This window comes from Cyprinodon tularosa, unplaced genomic scaffold (assembly GCF_016077235.1).
Source record: "Cyprinodon tularosa strain WSP-4 unplaced genomic scaffold, ASM1607723v1 ctg44, whole genome shotgun sequence".
In the NCBI taxonomy this organism is placed as follows: Eukaryota; Metazoa; Chordata; class Actinopteri; order Cyprinodontiformes; family Cyprinodontidae; genus Cyprinodon; species Cyprinodon tularosa.
In genome coordinates, this window is record NW_024039163.1 from 1,403,003 (window position 1) to 1,429,372 (window position 26,370).

A 26,370-nucleotide genomic window follows, 5' to 3' on the forward strand; every position below is an offset into this window, starting at 1 on the left:
TAACTTAGTCAACATTTAGAACCATTTATTGAGAGGTTCTGATCAGAGTATAAATCACACTACCAAGTATTATCTTAGGAAATAAAATGTATTTACAATAAAATTTTCACATACATTGGTTTCAAATAAAAACAGACAGTAAATGATATAAATAAGTTCTATGGAAAATAAAACCTGTCTTACAAAAAATATATGCAATTTCTGTATACATTTTCTCACACTGTTGCTAATAACATCTAGACTGTACAGTTTTGGTACTTACAGAATAATTTACAGCCCTGTGTGTGTCAAACAGTACAGTCTGAAAACAACTGCTAGAATCTGATTTTGGAGTGTTATAAACGATAAAGCCCGCTGAGCAAAGCAACAGTAAAATGATTTCCCATCAGCAGAGGACTTGCTGCCATGTCCTGAATGTTGTACAGCGCCTAGCAAAAGTATTTGCGTAACTTTTCCACGCGTGCCGTGCTGCAGCCACTCGTTTCAGGCTATTTTATTGGGATGATAGCTGATTGACAGACACAAAGGACAAAACTGACTTGGAAAGTAAATAATCCCAGTATAAATACAGCTTCATGATAAATACCACTGTACACAGCAATTTGGTTCGGTTATAAAGCATATTGTCAGTTTAGGTGGTTAAGGAGCTCCAGAGAAACACAGCTCCTCTAATGTAACACAGTGGTGGCTGCATCATGTTGTGGGAAGGCTGCTTTTCCCAAGAAGAGACTTGGCAACTGGTCAGAGTTAAGTAGTGAAATAGGTCAAAGCCTTTTCAAGTCCTACAGTGGTTCAAACATCGTATGGACCTAAATCTGATCAAAGGCGAGCCACCAACACTGATGTGCACCAAAGCGCTCCATGAAATATGACTGATCTTGTAGTTTTAAAAATACAGTATAGATTAACTTGACTTAATGTTTACAGAAGATGACTTCTAAAGGCAGTTTATTGCAATTTTACTCACGGTATCAGACCAAGTGGAATACAGATGCCACACTTTGATATTTCTTAAAAAAATGTTAATCCATGTAATGTTTTCTGACCACTTCCCAATTCCCAACTACTTTGTGTTTGTCTTGCATATAAAATTCCAATAAAGCACTATGTAGTCTGTTATTGTAACATGATCAAACATGATAAAGTTGCAGGGGTATCAATACTTTTGCAAGGCACTGTCAAATTGATCGTTTTCAGATTGGCTTGAGTACCTAGAATGCACTGCTCAAAATCATTGAAGGGACACTGAAAATTAACATTTAACCTCAAGTAGAGAGAAAGCAACCATGAGGGATATCCATACTGATATGGAACGGGTAAATATGTCAGGAACGAAAAGGTGTCGCATGATTTAATGAAAATAAAAAAATAATCTGAATAAAGAAAGGGAGTGTCGGGACAGTCTCATCTGGTGAAATGTTATTGCAGTGAGTCAAGATGACTCTTGGCTTGTATGGTCTGGGAATAGAGCCATGTTTCTTTATAGATAGGGTACTGAGATGTCTCCTGCAAGATCCTGACCAGCATCACCCCACTACCTGGTGGCGTTAGATGAACCTAAACATGATTTCTTTGAGATCCTCTAGGAGCATGGAGGCCTGTCGATGGATTCAACTGCTTCATCCTACAGGCTGCTGCAGGTCGGACGTAATCATGCACAAAGAGGAACAACAGACCCACCACCATCGAAAGGTTGAGGCCGCCCTCATTTGGCTGAAACATTCACACCAGCATCATGCAGGAGGGCGCTTTATTCTGCCAGTACCCCTTCTGTTCCTCCATGCCAGAAAGAGTGGATTCCTGATAGCCCTGCTAGAGCCACTGCCTGTCTGCTGTAATCTCCTGAGACAGTGTAGCAGGACAAAGCTGATCTCCTGACCATGACAGGTGACCTCTGCTCCTATCACCTCATAGTACAAGTCGTGACGCAGACCCTGTTCAATGGTAAAACTACTAAAAAGTTAAAAAAAAAGGGGTCCTCTCATTGCTGCCCCATTAACTTTAATTGATCTGACACTGATAAACAACCTGTCTGTTTGCCTGACGGATTGCATACAGGTTTAAGTGTTCCTTTAATTTCTTTGAGCAGTGTAGGCGCTTTTTAGCGTGAACCAAAGTAGTGCACAGGCAACGACACGCGGTTCACCATAACAGTTCGTGTTAAAGCCTTCGTACATCTGCTGACAAACAAAGTGAGCTACTTAGCTTACATTCTTCGGCATTGTTAAAATACAGGCAGGCTGCATCCTTGTCTCACTGCGTCACAGTAGTAGTGTGTGGCCGGGTCTAATTGATCTAAAGGAAGGACGAACTTTTAAATATTTTAACAAAGCCTTGGCATAAGTAGTACAGTCAGAAGACATGGAGACATTCATATCAAGAAGTCTTTTTGTGTTTGCGGCGTTTGTGTCCTCAGAGGCTGTTTTATGGAGTCCTGCAGCGTTGACGCCATCGAAGGTTTTCCCTGCAATGAATCCTTTACTTTTGGTCCTTTAGTTGAAACAACAGTCCGAGAGTCTGAGCCAGACTTGGATGAAGAACCTCGAGGGTCAGTGTGGTGTTGAGGTTTGGGTCTACTGTCCGATAAAGAAAGAGCCAGCGTTTGGTGAGCCTCCATGGGTTTAAAGAGATCAAAGGTGAAGAGTGTCCGTGCTGGTTTCTGTTCAGGCTTCTTCCTGATCTCCTCCTTGCCGCCGTCTTTCTCCTTCTTGCCTTCTTTCTTCCCCTGCTGGTTTGTGTGTTTGTGTGTCTTTCCCTCCTCCCTCCCCAGTTTCCCCGGCGTGTTTGACACTCCCATGTCCTTGCCCTCCTTGTGGCTGCTCTTCTCCTTCTTCCCATGAGTGGACTTAGGTTTATGTGAGCAGGAGTCTCGCGCCTCGTCTCTGTCAGGCCGGTACTGAGACGTTCCCCTGTCCTTATCGTGCTCCTTCTCTCTCTTGAGGTGGGCTTGTGTTTTCGAGTCACACTCCTTGGCCCACTTCTCGTCTCTCTGAGCCGACAGGGCATTTTGTGAGCTTTTACTTCCATCTTTTATCCATTCCTCCTCCTCCTTTTTCTTTATCTGCGGCAGCATCAGGGGCCCCCCCTCTCTTCCCCCTTCAGTCTTAACCTTCTCTCTTTCCTTTCCTCTGTCTTTTTTCTCCCTGTCCTTCTCCTTCTTTTCTTTAGTCCTCTCCCTTTCATCTCTCTCTCGTTTACCTTTATCCTTTTCCTTTTTAATTTGCGGTGTGTTGCAAATACTTGTGGTGTCGTCTTTAGTCTTGTCTGTCAGATCTTTCTTTTGATGCTGCTCTTCCTCCACATCGCTGTCCTTCCTAATCTGCTGTAAGAACTTTAGGGAAGTAGCATCCTGTCCAGCTTCCTCTTGACCATCCAGTCTTTGATGTGTCTCTGAACCACGCTTTCTTTCCTCATGTATAACTTCGGCTTTAATTTCGATTGCTGTGGGACTAAAAACAGCCTCTTCGCTCTCATTCTGAACTGAAGTCGGTGACTGTGTTCCCACCAGCTCCTTTCTTTCGTCTAGTTCATCTTGCTCTTCTTCCTTGAAATTATGCGTCAGTGTGTGCGACGTTGGCTCCTGTTGTCCCTCCATGTCCTCTTCTTCCATCTTGGTCACCGTCTGCACAGCAAAGTCACACTTGTTTCCCTCTTCCTCCACATCTTCCTCCTGTTTGATTCTGTTCAGTGCTTCGCTGAAGGAACATGTCTCCTCCTCGTCCAGATCCTCTCTCTCCTCCTCCTTTTTCTCCTCCTGCTGGTGGTACTGTTTCAGTCGGATATGCCAGGCCAGGCTACAGACGGCGGAGACAGTCTTGAACTGGTGGACGACTCCTCTCGGGATGAAGTAGATGTCATCGTGGTACAGCTGGATGCGAGCGTATCGGATTCCCTCCCTCCTCAGCTGGTTCAGCTTTGCATCGTCAATCCACTGGACACACTGTGGACGACAAACGGAGAAAGCACTCAGACAAGCACTCTAGATTATTTTTCACATTAAAAGAATCTTACCTTAAACAAATTAGTCAAATTTGATTATATTAGTTTTTTTTTTTAGCCTTTTTTGCACAAATATTAAACTAATTGAAACTGTGATTCTATTGAGAAAGCATGTTTCATGTTGAGGTTGGAAATTGTTTTTTATGCCTTTAACTATTGAGCATTTTTTTATACCCGAGGTATTGAATATTTTCCTGAGTATCCATACTGAGTTTGGATTTTTATTGTTTTGGCAAATCTACTTCACATCTAATTGTTTGTTCTATCGATGGCTTGCAGCTGACGCCACAGACGTATCTAGCTTCGGCCATATTGAGTACCTGCTCTGGTCCCTGCGCCTCAAAGATCCTGTCCTTAGGTTGTCCCATCGGGTGTGACAATTAAATAAGGTGAGCCAAATAACTGTTTTAACTGATTTAACATTGTGAAAGATGGCTGTCAGCGATCAGATGGGCTGACTGGACGCCGATTGCAGGTAGCCGTCTGTGCGGTGTACATTTACTATCAAGTGATTTTCAAAACAAGAATGCTAGCTTAGGCTGCTGTTTACTGGACGCAATGCGTTTTCTCTGTGTATAATTTAAGCTCACGGGATTTAAATGAGAATGATCCTTTCTAGTCAGAGGTGAAGAACCACAGAGCTAAGCTAAGCGTTCAGTACTCAATATGGCAGATATAAGTTAGAATCATCATGACATCACACTTCTGAAATTTACCAATAGAAAGGAAAGGAGACCATTCTCAACTTTCATATTTATTTAAACACACCAAAAGTTAATAGTGGCTGCTCAGTGATGCAGTGGGTAGCACTGCTGCCTTGCACCAAAAGGTTCAGATTCGATTCCCAGCCCGAGGTCTTTCGCATGGAGTTTGCATGTTCTCCCTGTGCATGCATGGGTTCTCTCCGGGTACTCCGGCTTCCTCCCGCAGTCCAAAAACATAACTGTTAGGTTAATTGGCTTCTCTAGATTCTCCTTAGGTGTGAGCGTGTGCCTGTGAATGGCTCTTTGTCCTGTGTGTCTCTGTATTGCCCTGTAATTGACTGGCGCCCTGTCCAAGATGTACCCCGCCTCTCGCCCATTGACAGCCGGACCTGCACCCCTCCCGACCCCAGCAGGGATCAAGTGTGACGAAAAAAAAAAAAAAAATGAAAGGGGATAATAGACTTTGGTTTTACTCTCCACCTGTTACAACATTCACAAGCCAAGCCTTAGAGTGTAGATTTGCTTTTTTCTTTATTTTAAGCATCCCTCTTCCTCCTACTAGAGATTTCCAAATGTTAAAGTGGAGTTTTAAATTCCAAATTAGACTTTGTACTTTTCAGAAATTTTTTGATCCCAAAATCACCCGTATCTGCCTGCTCTGATGCATCAGAATATCTAATCAGAAACGTTCAAACACTTTTGGTCCAGGATCATCACATATTTGCACCTCATGGCTATGGTAGATTAACCTAATTTCTTTCATTATCCCTTTTACAGCTCGACTTTACGGTTGCTAGATTTGTCTATTTATTCACACTAAAAAACACTAAATAGCACCGACTCAATGGCAGAAGGATCCTTAGCAGTAAACACATTAACCAAAACTGTTGTCAACATGAAAACCACAAATGAAGCAGTAAAGAAAGAAGAAGCATGCAGCTACATGGTTTATATGCTGCTGGAAAGAATAAATAAATAACAATCCCACCTGAGACAGCGGGGGCTCATGGAGGTCCAGCTGCAGCCTCATCACCACATCTGGAAAGTCTCCGGCGTGGAAACACACAACGTCCTTGGTGATACGGGAAGGAGTGTCACTGCTGTAAATCAACACAACAGGTTGAGTTTAATGAGCTGAAACCAAATTGGAGTAAATAACTGGCCCACCTGAGACCAAAAAAAACAACAAAAAAACAAAAAATGAACTGATGAACCATCTATAGAGTATAAAAGATTTCCGTGCACTTACTCTTCTCCACAGCGGACAGCCTTCAGCACCCCCACAGCAGCTGTGGTTTGCCGCTCGAAGCCCTGGCCGATGTGATCGGCGTGAGCTCTCGTTCTGTCCTCGAACAGCAGCTCTCTGGGCTCGCTGGTTCTGGGCAGATACTGCAGGTTCTTTATCTCGTTGGTAGACCTGAATAACACACGGTTCATGGTTTACTCAAGGCCTGTGAGAGCTCCCTCCTAGACTACATATCAGAAAAGGTAATGTCAAGCAGGGCATTTTTATTAAAACAAAGGAATAAAAAATAAAAAAAGACTTTAAAAACTGTAGATTATATATAATTATCTAAGATCAACACATTTTTTTATCAATTAGCAAAATCTGACAATATAATGCAAGTTTTCCCATTTGTAAAATGATGCTGTACTTTAATTTTACTCTGACTTAGTGGAAACTTGAATGTTTTGGCTTTACTTTGATGCTGTGGTTAATATAATCACACAGATCCGCATAAAGTAGCATTTAAATAGATGTTGGAAAAACAGCTCAACATTTCTGTGTTTTACAAAACTGCCTTTTTTATGTTCAGAAGAGTTCAAGACAGTCACTAAAGATGATGAGTAACAGGCGAGGGTATGGTAATTCAGAAGACCTTTTCCTTTTGAAGGGGGATTTGGGCATGTCTGCCATCGGGATCATCTGTTCTCCGGGTCGGACCCACATGATGGGGCCGTCGTCGCTCTCTGTCGGGCTCTGAAGCCGCAGGCTGGAGAAGGTTCCCCACGGCAGAGTTCGCTGCACAAACACAGGATGGGAAACTTTAGGTTGCGTAACACAGGAACATGCGCAGGGGGAGGTCAAACACATGTTGACACGTCGCAGTCTGAATATCCTCCAGCTAAGAGAGAGAAAGCACTAACCATGAGGAAAGGAGATTCCTCAAGCATGCTGAGGAACTCTGGGAAGTAATCTCCGACCTCTTCATCCACGGCTCCCACCAGACTGACCTGCCGCATGGCGCCGGCACGGTATGTTCCCCGGGAGTAAGTCCTCTTCACCTGGAGGAGGAAAGGCAAATCACACAGGGGTTTTATAGCAGGAACTTTAATTATTCAAAAATTAAGTCAAATGCCCTTTTTGATGTTTGCTTTTAACATTGCATTTAGAAAACCTCAACCTTCAGTGCTCCATAAGAAAAAGAAATGTCAGGGATATAACAAATACAAGCTGGTCGGAGAAATAGGACTGAGAAGAAAAATCCTTTGGGCAATTTTAAACCTAAAAAACGAAATAATTATCAGATTCTAGAAGAAAAACCCATTAAAATCCATCAAGCTCAGTGGAGAGCAACTATCATCACAGTATGTGTGCTCTTCACAGCATTAATCAGATGTTATTTTCCCTGAAAGGACAGCAGATTTCTGAAGATATTTCTGGACCTTAGTGTGGAGGTTTTTATTACTAAAACTAGGCCAGCGCAAAAAAAAACGATTCAGTGAATTAATTCAAACTTCATTGCGGGCAATTGTTAAAAATTTTTATCTTTTTTTTCTTTTAAGATGTTGCATTTCTGGATCCCCGGAGTTTCTGTAGCCGCATTATTACTCTCAGGTTGCAGTTAGCTAGCGACAGCGTCACACAAGGCGAGTTTATTTAGATGTGGTTGTGTATTGAAAGGCATAATTTATAACAGCCTGAAAAGGTTCCTAGTCCACATAGCTAACAAGCTAGCTGTTAACAGAAGCACAGCTGCCAATAGCGCGGTGTGGTACTGCAAAATGCCAGTCTGCCCGGGGCGAATAAACCTGGACTAACCAACAAACCTCAGCTAACAAACAGATAACTGTAATCGAATCTTTTGCACAAAGCACCAGATATGAAAGAAAAAAAGCAGGGTCGCTTTGCGCATAACTAAAGACATGGTGCCTCGTTTGTACTTATTGCTTTCATTAATAATAGGAAAAAAGTCTTAAAAAAATAAAAATAAAAAAATCTGAGATTTTATTTTTAGGACATATCACCCGTCCCTAACTAAAATACTAAAAGGAATTCTTGTAAATAAATCATGTTATACAAATAACATAGTACAACATAATTACACACATTTCACCCGGTTCAACATGTGAAAAGAAAACATGAGTACAGATTTGATAGAAAAGTTAGGCAATTAAATATTAGATCAGTAATTTGAAAAATATATTTTTCAGTGTTCAATACATTGCTTGTATTATGAAAATACATAAAACCATACTTAAAAACTTCAGAGATAATATATTTATACTATTTAGAAAAGTATAGTTAGATTATATCAACATCTTGTTTTAGAGAAGTGAGAAAGTTTTACATCAAACTAGATTTAAACCGAGAAATATGTTCACTGCTTAAAAGTAGAACATCTTGGTTCAAGGTGATGAGCTCGTCCAGAACCAGAACAGACAGCACAGTTCACAGCTGTTCACCCCTCCGCCCCAAATATAGCTGCAGAAATTATCATAAAAGAGCAGAGAAAGTTTCTATGAGGATCACACCCTCAGGGTTTGAATTCTGCTTCTCTACCAATCCTGCTTTTATATCTTGGAAAAGAAAACATCCTAGTGGGAAACCGCTGCTCTCTTGGCGTGCAGTAAGTCAGGTCAGGGCTGGCCTTGGATCTGGTTTTTAACATACAGCTTTCCGTCTTTGGCTACCAATAACAGTAAATCACATACATGTGTTTGCAGCTACCTGTTGTAAACGCAGACATGGTGACAAATCGGGCTCAAGTAAATTGTAACCTGAGCTAGTCCTGCTGTTCATTGTTAACATGTTTTTTGCAAACAGTTTTTCTTTTTCCCAGAAGCCCAATGTAACCCAGTGGATACTAGAAACGCTCCAATCCAATGCTTGGATCTGATATTGGAGCCGATATCGACTGGTTTGGATTTTGAATGAATGATGCCGATCCAGAGTTATGATTATGTAATTTCCTTTTCTTTATTAATATCAATCACAGCCACACAGCTACAGCATGTTTGCAATGCTGGTTTAATCATCACACACAGCAGCATGTGATCGTTCCCATGGTAGGATACTCAGATCATTCAATGAATGGTACCGAAATGTGTTATATTATCTGCCCAGTCACCGGTTAGACAGAACGATACATCAGTCAGCCAATATTTGTGCTTTTTTTCCCCTTGCATCAGCCATTATGATCCATTAGTGCATTAAAGCAGCCATACCTTAAGATCAAATGAGGTATTCCACTCCCTCTGCTTTCTATCCATTATTAATGTTTTCTTTGATTTGTTCAATGCTTTTTGTTTAAATTAAGACTTTGGTTAGACTGATGGCAAAATAATTTTATTGGCTAGAGCTGAGCAATTAATCAGATGTTTTTGTTTATGAAGATTTCTTCCATAGTTCAGATTTACATCAGTTCATCACTTTTTCTTCGTAGAAGTCTCCTCATACCTGATAAACTAGCACAATGTCTGCTAAAACTAGCTGCAAACATTTATTATCTTTTATTGTCCTCGTTTTTAGTGAAACATGATTGTTTTTATACGTTGACCGTTGTTGCCCTTTAAACTAAGGTCACCTCCCAGCGAGGATGATCATTATAAAGGCTAGTCTTGAAAGTAATATACATAATTTTAACTTTGTTTTAAATGAAAATAATTTTAATAATATAAAGTATCAAGTTTGAATAAAGAAAAAAGGATCCGGATTTGGTAGAAAATAAAACCACTTAAAACCATTTTGCCCGGTCCTAGTATTGGTCTAAAAAAACCTGCAGTGGTCTTACTCTAGCATCGGCATGTATCTGAATCACATAGAGCTGGACAGTTGCATCTTTAATGGATAATGTACAAGAAAAGACTTGATCGTTTTCACCTACCATAATGAGAATTGCATTTCGGAGCTATTTTATGTTCGGACATGAAAGATAAATGTCACATGATTGATTCAATTACTGTTGTCCAGTCTTAACCTGATAATGAAGGTCATGGGTTAGAACCAGGTCTGACTCTTACGTGGTTTGCATAGTTCTGCTTATTAATTTAATTAAATCTGTCACTAGCAGATACCTAACTGTTTGGCTGGCTGAGAAGACATTATCGGGGAATCAATGATTGATAGGAGTGCAGTTTAGGGCTGCAACTAACGAATATTTTGCAAATGGACTACTCTATTATTTTTTTGATTAATCAATAATAATTGGAAAGCTGGGGGCTTCGTTAAAGAAGACTTTTTGTGAAATTCAACCAAGTGAAGATAAAGTTTTTCCATTTGAGGAGTGCTGGATAGAACAAATGAAAAAGATTTTTATATTAAATGTAAAATGTTTACTTTTTTTTTTTTTTTTACAATTTCTGCTCAAGGTGTGTTGCTCTGTCAGCTAAAGCCACATTGTAGAGTCTCTACACTCCAGGTAACGATTAATCAATCACTAAAATAGTTGATTATTTTAATTATCGATAATTAATCATGAGTAATCAGATTAATTGTTTCAGCCCTACTTCCTGTTATTATAAAGTTATACCTCCCTGCCACTACTTCTAAGATCAACATGGCTCCAACAATTTTCATTTACAAAAATTAAATGTAGTGGTGCAGCAATTTTTAGACTATTGAACAGGTAAATTAAAAGATTGACAGAAAATAAAAACAGCCGGCAACTATTAAATAAATTGTCAATATAAAATAAACCAGGGCGACAATATTAAAAGTCAGCAGCAGCTCAGAGGGAGAGAAGGTCTCTGCAGCTGTTTGATTGGCAGGTTGCCACTGTGTCACTGCAGTGTCAAGACAAAATAATGTCCTACGTCCACTTTAAATCATAATAAGGGATTTACACATAACATGCTGACAGGGAACACATACAAAAACTGCTCTTGAACAGGATTCACCATTTAGTTATTTTTTAAATGCTTGTAAATACATCTAACAAAAACAAAACCTCAGCAAAATGTTTCTATGCATCCAGAAAAAAATAAAGCATTAAGTGTAGTACAAAAGTTATTAGATAACTGACTGAGGCATGGACAAATAAATTATTTAAAAAGTGCAGCAACTACAAAATACAAAATGATGCAACTAAAATTATATGGAAAGCTGAGCTAAAATATCAAATAAACCTTTATTTACTCTGCACCATATTAAACCATTTGGCAAACTGCTGTGATTCAGTCATGATCTGCTGTTTTTAAACTAAAAATAATATAAAGAACAACAACAGAAAAAGCTGCAACCAGCTGATCCTCTCTTCATTATATCTGCTGACATAGTTTCACTTTCACCATGAAAAATACACCTAAACAAAAACAAGAACCAGAGTATTACACCTACGTAACATAAATAGATAAGATTATTGCCTCCACATTCATAATCTGCTTTAGGAGGCTATTAACACCGCAAAGCAGTGATCTAATACAAACAACTACAGCAATGAATGTTGAATGACAAACCCAGCCAGTGTAAACAACAGAGCGATTGTTACAAAAAGATTCCCGCCTTAAAGCAAAGACTAAAACAGAGCACAGCAATAAAGTACCAGAGAGAAAAAAAGGGAAATTAAAGTGTTCTTTAAAATTAGGGCTGCAACAACGAATCGATAAAATCGATAAAAATGACTTTTAAAAGCGTTGGCAACGAATTTAATCATCGATTAGTTGTGTCGCGCGATTAATGCGTCATCCGCCGCCGCCGTCATCCCGGGGAAGAAAAAAAAATATGGCGGAGCGAGTCAGCGCCGCAGTTGCAGTGTTGCCAACTCAGCGACTTTTCAGACCCCTCCGGCGACTATTTTTTTAAAAAGCGACTAGCGACAAATCTGGCGACTTTTTACGATGTCACTGGCGGCTTTTGGAGACTCTTACGGGAAAGCATGTATCGTTCCTACTCTTGTCCTCCAGCGGCAGCTGCTGCCGTGGGGCGCCTCCCCCATCCCAACGCCTTTCTCCCTCTCCCACAAGAATCCCTCTCAGCGCTGCAGTCCGAGCCGCAGGATTTTAGTGAGGAGTTTACCCTCAGCGTCCAGAGTGCAAATGAGGCGTGCATGCCCCGGGATTGACGGCGCAAATTGATCACAATAATTAAAATAGCCTTTGTAAAGTGAAAAAAGTCGTAACATGCAACTTTTGTAAAAACAAATAAACATGGCACGGAAGCACCACTGTTATGACGCAGCACCTGAAAAGAAAACACGTTGGAGCCTTCAATGGCAGTGAAGAGAGCTGATCAGCAGGATGAGTAACCATGTTTGTTTCATTTTAAAGTGGGGAAACGTAAGTTAGTTTCTCAGGTAGCTCATCTGATGCTTTCCTTAGCTTGTTAGTAGGTTACAGACAGTGATAAGGTTGGCTACTTATTTTACTTTTAATTTCATTTGAATTAGCTTAAGCAGCGTTTATATTTTCTTTATAAATAAATTAATTTGCAAATTATGAGGGCAAGGCTTTTAAAGTTTAAATCTTCTGGCAAAGATAAAGTAAAGAAGATCCTGCAATTTATGGAAGTAAAGCAGAATAAAATCCAGCAAGATCAGTAATATGTCAATTAATTATATGCCACATTCCCATGTAAATATCTGTCTTTGGAGGATGTGTTTTTTAACACCCCTAGTTTTCTAATTTTTATTCCAAATACAATTTATAATTTGAATCACAGGGCTATTTTTATCTCTATGGTTCAGTATTTTCTCAAGTAGCAACTTTAACTGCTATACTTTCCTGTCTTAAAAGGCAGAACTCTTCTAGTCTAAAAAAACCTCATTTGTTGAAATGGGGGGGCCTATTGTTTGAACCCCTTAGGGGCTTTAAAAAACAAAAATGCCTGTCTCTTTTTGCGCTTTATGAAACAAAGTACCCTATATTTTGTGGATGTACAGCTACATTTCTCATGTAAGTTTGCGTAGTTTTAAAACAAACATTTAATTTTTCATATTGCACCAGTACAGTTAATGAGCAACCTGTACTTGTGTGCTTGTTTGTTCTGTCTAAAATGTTTATTTTGGAATAAAGAGGTTAATATAAAAAAAATATTTTGTGTCCGATTCATCGAAAAAATAATCGGCCGATTCATCGATTTTCAAAATAATCGTTAGTTGCAGTCCTATTTAAAATACCATGCATGTAATGGGGGAGTGAGCAAGCTGAACACATCTGGTCTTTGCTGACATAATTCACTCTTCAAAGCACAATCCAACCCATAACCATCAGAACAGGAAGTGTTCATGTTGGTTGTGGAAATGCTTTTTGCATAACTACATGTTACTCTAATATTAACAAAATCAGCTTAAACAAAGCAGTCAAACGCTCCACCATCACACGTCAGCAGTAAAGCTCTGAGGCGGTGAGAACTAAAGGCCCCCTGCCTCTGAAGCACACCTCTCCATTAAGTCGAGCAGAGCGATCCTGAGTCCATAACTACTGGAGACATGCACAGTCTCTCAGTAGAAACTGACACAATGTGCAAGCCTGAAAGCAAGCGCAGGCACGAATTAATTCAGTCACTTAACTCAAGAGGCTTTTAGCACTGCTGCCTCACTAGATGCTAATATGCAAAACTGCAGTCTGCATCAACGGAAAAAATTAGATGGTAAAAATAGGACGGGATAAACCCTGAAAATCTCACTTTGTGACTGCGTCTGCTGTGAGGATTAAAACTAAAGGTCTTCACAACATTAGGAAACCATGAGGCTGAAATATTACTGTAAGCTACTGTGTATAGTGACCAATGTATGTCAGCCTACCTATATTTTGTCATTTGTGTTTTATTCCTAATGCTGATGCTGCAGTGATATCTGTGGAGATGCTTTGTGTTTCTTCAAATTATTTCCTCAGAGCAAAGAGAGTTTGGCATAAATGAGAAAGATCCTTTTTTTCGGCATAAATAACTTTCTTTAAAGGTATAGTGGAGGATGTTCATTTTCCGAGTGGATCATCAAAATAAGTACCGTATTTTCGCGACTATAAGGCGCATATAAACGTATTTTTTTTTTCCACTCAAAATGTGCGGCACACCCTATAGTGCGGTGCGCCCTATGTGTGTTGCAGAGATGGGAAGTAACGAAGTACAAATACTTCGTTACTGTACTCAAGTAGATTTTTCTGATATTTTTACTTTACTACTTATTTTTATGGCGACTTTTTACTTCTACTCCTTACATTTTTACACAAATATCTGTACTTTCTACTCCTTACATTTTAAAAAATTGTCTCGTTACTTTAGTTTTGAATCATTTCAATGGAGTTACCATTATTATTTTTCACGTCATCAATACCAAATTCAATCTAATTGGATGGGAATCTACGTTGCATTTGACGCACCACTACAAGATGAATCGACAGATTCGGCGGTATTCATTGGCGGCAAATCATTGCAGCTTGGTGGCGGTGGCGTTAGCATAGTAGTATGGACGACGAGATGATTGAAAATGAACACAACGGAGATCTAGTCCTATTGGCAGACATCCATTTAAAATGTAGGCAACGGCATGAAAGAAGTGGTTTCTACTTTTACTTTCATACTTTAAGTAAATTTACAAGCCTGTACTTTGTTACTTTTACTTGAGTAAAGAAGTTTAATCAGTACTTCCACTTTTACCAGAGTATTTTTTAACACAAGTATCTGTACTTTTACTCAAGTACGGAAAGTGAGTACTTTTGCCATCTCTGGTGTGTTGTTACTGCGGACATTTGAGACCACCATGAGAACGTTAAAGGGAGAAGTGTGGGCGTGGATTGTGTATAAAAGAACAGGTATGTGCTTTATGCAGAACTCATCATCTCCTCATTGAGGAGATGATGAAAGAGTGGCTGAGGGAGGTGAATGTAAGGAGACCAGGTGGTTTTTTTCCACTCATCACCATTGCTGTTAATCTGTGACTCCATGCGTGCCCATCTCACAGCCGATGTGAAAAACATGGTGAAACAAATGAACGCTGTGCTTGCTGTTATTGCGGGAGGTCTGACAAAGGAACTTCAACCGCTCAACATCGGTGTGAATGCAGCATTAACGGTCAGTTCACACGGACGCAGCAGGCGCAGCAGAAGCAGCAAATTTACATGCAAAGTCAATGGTTGACGCGCCGCAAGGCGCAGCAGAAGGCCCCGCAGCGCGTTTTGAGCAACAGGCGCAGCGCATCCGGAGCGTTTAAGCATCTGACGCGCGTGACGCGCCGCAAACGCGCTGCTGCTCGAGATGGAAAAATTTAAGTTTTGCTGCTCGACGCGCCGCATCAACCAATCAGACAGGCTGATCTGGGAGCTGACAGCAAGACAGACACATCGCTCTGATGATACAGAGCGCTGTGATCGCTCCTCTGAAACTGTTTATTAACGCATAAATTAACTTAAAATGCTGAAACCTGCTGACAGAATATGTTCGCTTTTATTATCCTGGTGCCTGCAGTTTGGATTATTTTGATGAAAAACACCTACCAGCCGCCGCGGTGAACCACGAGGAGGCGACCCGGCCAGAGGCTGCTGTTGAATTAAGTTTTCAGGTGGATTTTCCCACTTAAAAACATATTAAAACTACTTTATTCCCACTGATCACAGCAAATATAGCTGCAAGGCAAAGAAAGGATAGGATAGCTCCGCCCACCACGCAGCCAGAGCAGCAAAGCTGCTTCAGCCGCGAGTTAGAACTTACTGGTACAATCTAAACTGCAGGCACCAGGATAATAAAAGCGAAGATATTCTGCCGGCAGATTTCTGCATTTTAAGTTAATTTATGCGTCATTAAACTGTTTCAGAGGAGTGATCACAGCGCTCATGAATAAAGAACAAACATACTCAGTTTTGCTCCTGCTCTATTTGTAAATACGCAGTAGAGGTATTTAAACGTAGTAGAGGAGATGTACCGGTATATAAAACCCGCGCCCTATAGTCTGGTACGCCTTATGTGTGAGTAAAATACAGCAATGGCACACGTAACTGAGAATGCGCCTTTTTGTACTGTGCGCCTTATGGTCATGAAAATGCGGTAGTCCTCCTAATGGTCAATAGTTCTGGTGATGTGTCTATGTAAGGCCGTCATATGTGCTCGTCCCAATTTTCACTTAACAGTGGTGAGTCTGACATCGAGGAAATATAGCAAATCTTCTTTTGGAAAGTAAGCTTGTATAAGCAATGCAAACAGCAACTTTTAAACAGATCGTGCATGAGGAGAAATGGGCTCGTGCACGTGTTTAATAGGTGTTCCCTCTCAGGAGCGGGTAAAGGGTTGTGCATGTGCATTTTTTTATTTATTTTTTTTTAAGTGGAGAGAATGGGTCTTTTCAAAAATTTGCAAAAATCCTCCACTACACCTTTACCTGGTTGAAGGTTGTTGAAATGAGGTTAAAATTTTAGCATGTGATACCCACAAGCTTCCATTTCTAGTGTGTGAGCATCATTTGTCACAAGGCGATCTGTGCACCAGGTGGTAAGGGTTTGCAACTTGGAGGCTGCATGGGATTAGCAAATCAAACGATGAGGATGATGATGAAATGAGCTCTGATGAATAAACATTTTCTTTAATCCGGATATTAAAACGTTAACTCTCTCTATGAAGCATATTGGGCTTTATCAGTATTGAGAATCGATTGCAATGAAATGTCACCCAATCGAAAGTAGGACTATAAGTGCTGTTAAGAGTCAGACTTAGGCTGGGCATACACTGTACGATATTTTCAATCATTGCACGCAGCTACAGCTCAAACTGTACGCCGAAACCGCAGGGTTTAAAAGTTCAAGGCTCACAATGCATGTTTTCACACTGTGGGGCACGATGCTCTGATGCAATCTTACGACGGACGACAGAATTTCTTTTTTTTTCACCTTGCGATCCCTGATCCGGAGGTGGCACTGAGAGGCTCCTCGCCCCTTGTTACCCCCTGTACAAAACTCGACGCAATACGAGGCTGAAAGTCGGCCTGATCTAAAAATTCTCGTACCGCTGGATCATGCCGGAAAGGGCAAAAATCTGCCATGCTGTTGAAGTAACAGTGACACCTTGTTTAACTGCAATGCTATTACTCTTTTTCACCCTAGGTGGGTGTCACCTCCTAGTCCTAATATAAATAATTTATTGATCATAAATAAAAACAAACTTCAGAAGTTATTTATAGTTACAACAAAGGTGTGGTAGAGTAGATTTAAACCCAATCAGGCAATCTGGAAATTACCTATGTCCAGCAGGCTGAAGGATTTTAATAGAACGATTTTATTTTAAAAAAGGATGTGCACATTATACCTCTTTCCCACTGGCTGAAATACCAGTTTAGAACCGGGAACAATCGCCTTTTAATGGCAGTGGGAACAGCTCACTCTACCCGGGTCAAACGACTCAGCAAGCGACCCAGGTTAAAAATCGCCTCGGCTCCGATCGACATGTTGTTGGAACACCAAAGTCGGGTTGATGTGCTGAATTACGTGATGCCATTGAACACAAGGACGTCAACACACCGTGGCAGTCGCATCTGATCTAAAACTCTGTTTACATTCAATAAAAATAGCGTAGCTCTGGTGAGAAAGATTCAGAGGGACAAAAAAACCAAAACAATAAAGCACACGTACTATTCCCTGACTTTCTTCATGTTGCTCTACATTGTTTACTTTCCTGATTTCTGTCGCAACGGGGACAGAATCAATGCTAACTCAGGGTGACGGTGTCACCAGACTCGCAGCTGTGGGGGGAAAGAGGCCACACAGCTTGCCAGCGAGGGGTTAGACACAGCCTTTTTTGACAGCGGGAAGGAAGCTAAATGCCGATTTTTAACAGGTCGACCCATGTTTAAAAAAAAACCTGTGTTAACACCCTGTTTTCAGTGGGAAAGAGGCTTTAATGAAAGTAGTGGTAAATGTGGCAGATTTATTAAAATGCTAATTTCCATCTGTAGCTCCAATAATGAATATTACATTATTACAGCATCTACTGGTGTTACACAGATACAGAAACTTAACCTGATTAAATTCAGGAGAAAAAAAAAATAAAAAATTATTTTCTCCTCTTTTAAGAGATGCCCGTATAAATAATTGTGGGTGTAGATGTATTTTTTTTAATATGTTAATGTTAAAAACTTCAAAGCATTCTGATAGCTTTAATTTAAGATGAACCGAAAGAGAAATCTGAAACAGCCAAAGTAGGAATGGACATACCAGGATTTTACTAAATCTAGACATCTGAGACAAGCATGGAAATCTTCCTCGGTCTCCAATTCCAGGGAGAATTAGTCAGGAGGTTGCTGGTTCCAATTAAATTATTGCTCATTTACAATGTTAGTGTTTAATGGCATAATCTCAATTCAGTCTGACATTTCAACTGTGACGGCTGGACTTACGTTTTGAATCGTCCCTACTGGGCCGTCCTCCAACTGACAGAGAGTTAATCCAGTAAATCGCTGCTGATAGTCAACAAACAAACCTCCTCAGCAACCAATCACACAGCACCCTTCAACTGTAACCACCAATCATAGCAGAGCATCCCTCCCATTTCAACCTTTACCGAAACTTGAAAAGTTCTTTATTTTAATGACATAAGTTTTTAAGATTAGGTCAAACTAAATAATTTCCCATCCTTTAATTTTGGCTTTATCCCAGGCTAAGAGTTGCGATAATAAGGCTGAAATAGATGGCAAGTATTTAATTCAAGATTTTTAATGACAATTTACACTACAGGACAAAACGTTTCTATCAAAAGAGTCTCGCCCTCACATAACACCTTTAAAATCAAACTATTGCACATCTGCCAGGGTTCTCGTCAGTTTAATTCAGTGTAGTATTTGCCAAAAATTGTTCTTACTATGCTGAATTCAGAGCGCTACGCTAACTTTTTAATCTTTGACATTCAGGTTTACTCCTCCAGTGTTGTCAAAATTACACAAAAATTATGCCAAAACATTGACTTTTAACCAGTGCAAAGGAGGTGAAAACTGTTTTTTTACCACCTTACTTGCACATACAGATGAGAAAAGCGCTGTGAAAATGTGAGCTCTGCACCCATCAGACTCAAAGCTCTTGTAGGTGCAGCTGCATGTGGATCAGAGCAACAACTCTGGGTCAATCTGATAGTTCGCAGATTAAGCGGAGACATGTATAATGCTTCAACATGGGAGAAAAAAAAAGAAGGAGCTGGCTCGATTAGCAAAGAGACAAATAAAAAAAAGGTGGCAAAGGTGTAGCACTTAATAAATAATCCTGGTGAGAACTCTGTCCGCCTTTGTTTAATTAACGCAGGAAGACATTATTTACATTTAAGAGTGTAGAACAGTGATAACCAGCTAAGCATGACCCACAGATTGTTCAAATGCTATAGCAGGTGTAAACGCAACAGACACCAAAATACTGTAGCAATGACAGGGATTAAATTGCCTGCATTTAAGGCCGGGCATATGCTGTACGAGATTGTCAATCGTATTCAGCTACAGCTCAAACTGTTCGATGAAATCGCAGGGTTTAAAAATTTACAGATCATGGTGCATGTCCTTACACTGAACGGCCCAACGCTCTGATGTGATCTAACTGCTCACACTGCACGTCCAAAAAACACATGTTGGACTCCGAGCCGAGACATGGCTCTGGTTGCACTTGTCAATCAGGAAGAAGAACTCATTTGTTTGCACATGAGCAGTGCGTGGGGTCCTGGTAAATCTGCTCATTGATGCTCTTAACTCTGCTTTAACAGCAGGATTTGCACCTCACAAGGCCAGCTGAATTTCAAACATGTTCAATTTTCTCCCTAACTTGAGATTCCTGATTGAGAGGTGGTCGTGAGAGGCCTATCACCCCTCCTGTACACTACACTATAGAGTCCTGCACGGGTCGAGTTTTACCAACCCGCACCCGCCCGAACCCGTTAGGATGACTACCGAACCCGACCCGTCACCCGCGATATCTTCAATTCAAATCCGAACCCGACCCGTTGATATTTAACCCGCAACCCGACCCGTTAACACATCAAGTAATAGGCTATAGTACGCTGCGCTGCAGAAGAGCGCCATTAACACTGCAGCAGACGTGTATGCACTGACTGTGGCCTTTTTGGAGGGAAGCCCACACTGCCAGCAGGGCTTTAAGCTACAACAAGGGTGACCCCAGTGCCTGATTAATATAACATTTCTGATGTCCATAACAACACACACGCATAAAAAAAAAAAATCACCAACTACCCGCCCGCACTAAAAAAATATCCGCCCGACCCCCCGACCCGTTTATTTTTATTTATGTATTTTTCACCCGCAAAAGAGCATTTTAGCGGGTGACTCGTCGGGGACCCGCACGTACCCGACCCGTTGCAGGACTCTACTACACTATGCTCGATGAGGCCGAAACTCGGCCCCATCGAATTATTTCCCACATGACCGGAGAATCGGACTGGAAACGGTAAAAAAAATCTTACAGTGTGCAACAAAAAACAAAAAAAACCCTGAAGTTTCCGCCTGCACTGATGAAAACTCACTCAACCCAGTATGCTGTGTGCTTGAAAATATGCCTGAACGATTTTTCCAAAAATCAAAATTACCATTTTTCCATCACTATTGCACTTTCATTTTTATTTTCCTCTTCACTAACCAACAACACGTACACGCTTTACTCCAGGGTTTTCCTTCTGTTCATGACCTTGAAAGCTTGTCCATCCAGAGTCCGTTGTCTTAGGACTTTAATGCTACTGCTGTGTTGAAAAATTCCTACTTTCACTCGGGTGCGTGGACCTGCATGCTTGCTGCTACTCTCTACCATCCTTCGTGGCAACAAACCCACTTTAATCGTATTTAAAAACACCTTAAATGTTGCAGTAAGAAAGTCAGTCGTAATGTAACCAATATTCAATCGCCTCTGTGATTTGAAAGTTGCCTTTTAATTGTATATATACTTCAAATGCATTTAACTGCCCAGCGATAGATAAAACTGAAAGTAACACTAACAGGTTACTTTCACATTACGTCGAAGTACCTGACCTCTTCCCTTTATTTTCTTCTATTTAGACCACTGTCAGAGCCCGTTTCTACAACGCCCATATACATAACAGATTAGGAAACCACGAAGACTAAAAAAGGAAGATACAACAAAATAAGGAAAAAATATAAAACAAACAAAAGGCAGCACGGAAATGCCTATGTGACATATAGAACAAGCAATATAAACAGTCATCCAGATGTGCATCACCTCTACCATGAGCCTTTCCAAGTAGCATCTAAGCTGAATGAACATCACAGACAGTGATTGTTTAAAGCAAACATCAGAGAATTCAGCCTTACAAGACTACCTGAAAACCGATCTCTTTTGAACACACAAGAAAAGATAAAGAGACGTTGCAGCGGAGCTTGAAAGGATCTACCCAGTCTGGACACAAACTGTGGGATGTTGCTTCAGGCTGTGACAACTGAGCTGCTCAAACACTACAAAGCGGCTTCAAAATATCAAAACTAGTGCAGATCAAAAGACTCCCATCCTCACCTGAGAGTGAAAATTGGCCATGGTTGTCGTCTCTATGTCCTTCTTCCCGAGCACTTCCATCTTCACTGTTGCGTTGGGGAACTTGAAGGAGAAGTAGTCCAGGAAGTCTGGGAGGTAAGAAGCCGCTCCGTGGATGATTCCCATCACAAAGCGCGCAGCTTGGGCCCCATCCTCACTGAATGACAGGCTCACAAACTCTTCTGCGAAGCGTTCCATCTCTGCTGGAGACAGAACGGAGAGCTCCTCGGTGTAGGCGTGCACCACAGAGGCGCCTCCATTGGCCTGCTGCTCGATGTGGATCAGACGGCTGAACTCCAGCCTGGGGAGGCTTGCCGACGAGGTGCAGCTGTAGCTGAACCTATCCCTGACCATGGATGGGATGGTGACAGCAGAAACAGGATCCTGGAAGTGTGGTGATGTAGTGCTGTGGATTAGACCGCCACTGCTGCTGCTGTCTCCGTTGATCTGTCCGAGAAACTCCGGCAGACCCAGGGGCATCCCCGTGCACACAGTCTGGCAGGATCGGTGGTACATTTTGGGCCGGCTGCGTCTCTCCTTCACCCACTCGCTTTCTTTGTGCTTCTTTTTCTTCTTCTTCTTGAGTTTCTTCAGCAGCAGCTCTTCCTCGGACCCAACACTGAGGATCTCTTTAGACTCTGTGAACATAAACAAAAACTGTTTACATCAAGCGCACAAAATAATGAACCATGATTTCTCACAGGTGGATTTTCAGGTTTTCAGCTTTTAAACTTATTATCCAGTTTTCTCTTCTTTCTCTTTAACTGATTACATGAAATGAAACCAAAATAGCTTTGATTTGATTTAATTCATATAATAACTACCCAGAACACAACTACACCACCACAATCAGTTAATTAATTTCAAGTTATGAATAAATGCCTACCTTTCTGGTGGGTCATGGCTTCTCCATTCTCCCTTACTATGTCATGTGCAGGTGGCAGTTTGTGTTTTTTCCACTCTTTATTCTTTTCCTTCTTCTTCTGTCTGTCTTTTTCCTTCACATCGTGATCTAGGGGAAAGAAACTGTAGCTTGAAACGTTTCTGTTGCAAACTTAAAAACAAATAATTCAGGAGGAAACATTTCCACGTGTGTATACACACCATATGGGCCCGATAAAACAGAGGCCTGATGTGCGTCAAAATGTCAAATAAGTCAATAAAACATTACGTAGGAGGAATTGTGAATAAACGGGTTGTATTGTAATGTCAAGTAGAATAGCATGGAGCCCTGTGAAGCAGGCAGGCCGCGTTGTCTTACCTCTCTGCAGCGTTTTCACGTCGCCGTTCTCCGTCTTTGTATGGCAGCTAGCGGGGCTCACTCTCTCCACGGCGGCGGCGGAGCTCCGCGGGGCTTCGCTGCTTCTCTCCTTCTCCTTGTGTCGCTTCTCCTTCGCCTTTTTTACTTTGGGGGGCGACGCAAGGAAGTTGCTGATTTTGAAGATTTTCCGAACAGGGGTGGTTGGCATCGCGGAGGCGGTGGAGTGGCTCGCCTTGGCCGGGCCGAAACTCCATTTCGCTGGGCTTCCACAACTCTGCTTCCCGTTGTGTTTTTCCCCTGCGCACACCTCTCCGTTCAGTTTCCTGTGCTTCAGACCCTTCTCCTCCACTCGGACCTTCTTCGGGGTGGGAGGGAAAATGTCGCTGGAAGACTGCGGACGGCTCTCGGGCGGTCGTTTTGCCAGCAGGGGCTTTGGAGAATTTGTTTTGCTGTTCGCAGCGAAATGCATGGAGTCCACGGACTCGGCCATCTTGGAAGTTTCTATTTTTTACGGTCAGACGTAACTGGTGCGTGAGAGACAGGCCGGGGGCGGGGCTTCTCCTGTTACGCATGACGCACAAAAGAGAAAGATGGTGGATTCTCGATTGAAGAGGGGGTTGTTTACAGCCCGCAAGACAGGACGCCCTATGTATGGCGGGTCGTAGTAGCATATGATACAATTTCGTTGCTACATTTTTTTTAAGCAGAAATCTTGGGTTTTTCGAAGGGAGGCGAGATAAATGCTAAAACGTATTTTTGAATTAAAATAGTAAAAAAACAAAGTCGAGCTGATGGGACAGGAACATCAATGGCATAACTATTGGTTAGCAGAGACTGCAGTGGCTTAGGGGCCCCGGACCTCTTAAGGGCCCCGACACTGACACCTGGGTGGCCACCCTATGTAATTGTAGACTAGGAAGTCTCATTGCAGATGTAATGGTGCAAAAAAGTTGTCTTAATTCTACTTGATACAAAAGTAGCTGACTGGACCTTATTTATACCCCAACACATACCAGATTTCAACATGATGGTGAGCCGTTTAAACATGACACCAATAGCAAAGCAGACGGTGGTACTTTTAATTACTATGTTAATAACTGTGTATAGTCTGTTAGACGACTGGTAAAAAAATACACATATAAAATGTTTAAACTGCAATAAAGATCTTAAAATAACAATGTATTTTATTTTATACAGTACGACTTGGAATTATGGGTAATCCAGAGCCTAAATTAAAACCATAACCGTTGCGTACAATGTGTTAGCGACAATGGTTACCAAAATGAGGTACTTAAGCAGATTCCAGAAAAGAAAACGCAAAGAAGAGCTGCTGGAAGAACGGAAAAAAACTGTGTCTGTGTGTGTGTGTAGTATGGAAACGTCATACACAATGTGAATGGCGATATTATCTGCAATGCATGTAGTTTTTGAAAGACGTGTGAGACTTTTGAGTGAATTAAAAATCATAAGCGGAAAAATAAATGCATAAGTTAATTGATTAATCATATTTGCAAGGAAAAAAAGAGATTAGATGTTAAACCACATCACCCAGCCCTATCGGCTTTTCTTGCCAGTATGGATGTTAGCTTTTTTTACTTTCAAAATATTCCAAATTCACAAAATCACCATGATGGCTGTCTACATTTGGATTCCATCCAAGATTTACATTTATAATTAGTGTTGCGCCAATGCCATTTTTTGGCCCTGATATTGATACCCTATACCTGGCTGTGCAGTATCGGCCCATACCGATACCACATCGGTAACATCTGTTTGAAATTGCTGTGTGTGTATATATATATGAAGATCTACTTGAATGTAAAATAATTGCCATCATGGCTTTGTCAAGCTGCTGCCTACCTTTGTGAAGCAGGAAAAGGACTAATACAAAGTGAATCCAGTAGAACTTTTTATTGCCTACCTGGAATGGGTGACAATAGTTGAATAAACTTTTTGCTCTCAAAATGGTATCGGTGCCCTATCTGTTGGTACTAGGGGTGTGGGAAATAATCGTTTTGGCGATATATCGTGATATTCGACTGCCCAATATAATGTCGATCTTTCACTTCTTAGTATCGATTAAAAAAAAATGTTTATATAAAACATTGATGGGAAAATGGGCTACCTCTGCACCACCACTCTGGCAGAAAGCGCTGTGGAGCCCTTTAACTGTGCGTGCAGCACCAAATCTGTATTTGAGGCAGTCACAGTGGAAGAAAACCCCAAACAACATGGATAATAATACCTAATCAATATTTTCTGATGAAATATACAGCACTTGCTGTTTTATCTCATCATTTGATTTTGATAGCTGAGGAAAATATGGCAATATATAGTGATACTGCAATATCGTGATAATATCGTATCGTGACCCAAGTATCGCAACATGTATCGAATCGCAACACTACTCACCTCTAGTTGGTACTTGCCCATACCACCATTTTAGTGCAGGATTGGGGCCCTGTCCAATACTGGTATCGGTATCGGTGCAAAACTAACAGCTCCCATGTTTCTCCAGGTGGGTCAGCGTCTAGTGTAGCAGGTAGATTAAAGCATGGTCCTTCCAGTTTTAGGGAAACTTTAGCGGATCAACTGAAGTCAACTTCACCAGAAGGTGAAGATCATTGAGGCTTAAGATTCAGTTCATTTACTCAGTCCAAGTCCCTGTTTTTGATCCAAAATAGTTTAAACATAATTGCTGTTGTTCTCCTGATGATTTTGCTTTATTACAGGCATCCTCAACCTCGGTCCTCGCTGTCCTGCAGGTTTTAGAGGTTTCCTTGCTCCAGCACAGCTGATTTGAATTAAAAGATGATTAACAGGCTTTTAGTCTACTGCAATCATTATAATCAGCTGTGCTAAAGCAAGGAAACTTCTAAAACCTGCAGGACAGCGGGCCTCAAGGACCAAGGCTGGGGATGCCTGCTTTATTATCTTTTATGATCTTTTAAAATTTTTTTTATCTCTCCCCTGACCAAAAACTTGTATTTTTTTCCCATGGAGTAAAGCTTTCATGACAGGGTGTATCTAGTGTTTATTGTGGTGAAACACCTGTCCTTGACGATGGTTCCAGTAGAGCACGAAAATAGAAAAAGATATAATTTGTGATGCATTCCTTTATTCCATCAATGTCTTCCCTATCAAGATAGCAGAATTCATCCCATGGAGTGGGCTGAAGCAGTCTATCAGGGCTTCTTCAGCTTCCTTAGACCATTACCTAACTCTGTGCTACAACTGGAATTAAATCTCATTACAAGGGGTTTATACACAGTTTTGGTAATCAGTGTACATGATGTGTAAAAGGGGTATCATTTGAATAGTTTGAGTGAATTATGATTTTTTTTTAACAGTAATCTGTCATTTGAAAATGCTACTTTTTATTTGAAAAATTTCATTTTATTTTTTGAAGCTTTTCTAATATCATATGATAAATTAGCTTGCCCTACCGAGTGCCACTACTGCAGCATTACCATAAGTGCATTAAAGTAGTACTGCTGACACACAGAGATTCTGTGTTTCCTTTCCGCGTTTTGCTCCAATATAGTGGACCAAGACATGTCCCACATACAATACGTCCCACGAGACATACAAAACGCAAACTTGAGTTTTAACAACCACAAAAAAATTTTTACTTTATTTTAAACATCAATACAGATAAATGAGCTATAACAACAATTACAATACAAAAAAATGCATTGATCTATGATGAAATGCAAATTTGCACAAAACACGAAA

The 26,370-nt window shown here is 40.9% G+C and overlaps 1 protein-coding gene across 1 annotated transcript; it reads right to left on the reverse strand.

The window, feature by feature from the left end:
- LOC119792985 (lysine-specific demethylase RSBN1L-like) lies at window positions 1-23,153 on the reverse strand. Its single transcript, XM_038299883.1, has 8 exons — window positions 22,636-23,153; window positions 22,261-22,386; window positions 21,357-22,012; window positions 6,852-6,989; window positions 6,584-6,726; window positions 5,953-6,120; window positions 5,692-5,803; window positions 1-3,940 (listed from the first exon to the last, which is right to left on the reverse strand). Exons 1-8 carry the CDS (start codon window positions 23,123-23,125, stop codon window positions 2,372-2,374), a joined length of 3,402 nt encoding a protein of 1,133 aa, XP_038155811.1. The 5' UTR covers window positions 23,126-23,153; the 3' UTR covers window positions 1-2,371.
- Between the last annotated feature and the right edge of the window lie 3,217 nt (window positions 23,154-26,370).

What these genes read in the sequence shown, in the direction of transcription:
- LOC119792985 (XM_038299883.1), bottom strand. Translation starts at nt 23,125, where the DNA reads ATGGCCGAGTCCGTGGACTCCATGCATTTCGCTGCGAACAGCAAAACA. An exon ending in CGTGAAAACGCTGCAGAGAG is followed by an intron (nt 22,387 to 22,635) that starts GTAAGACAACGC and finishes TCTTTCCCCTAG; the next exon opens with ATCACGATGTGAAGGAAAAA. An exon ending in AGCCATGACCCACCAGAAAG is followed by an intron (nt 22,013 to 22,260) that starts GTAGGCATTTAT and finishes TTATGTTCACAG; the next exon opens with AGTCTAAAGAGATCCTCAGT.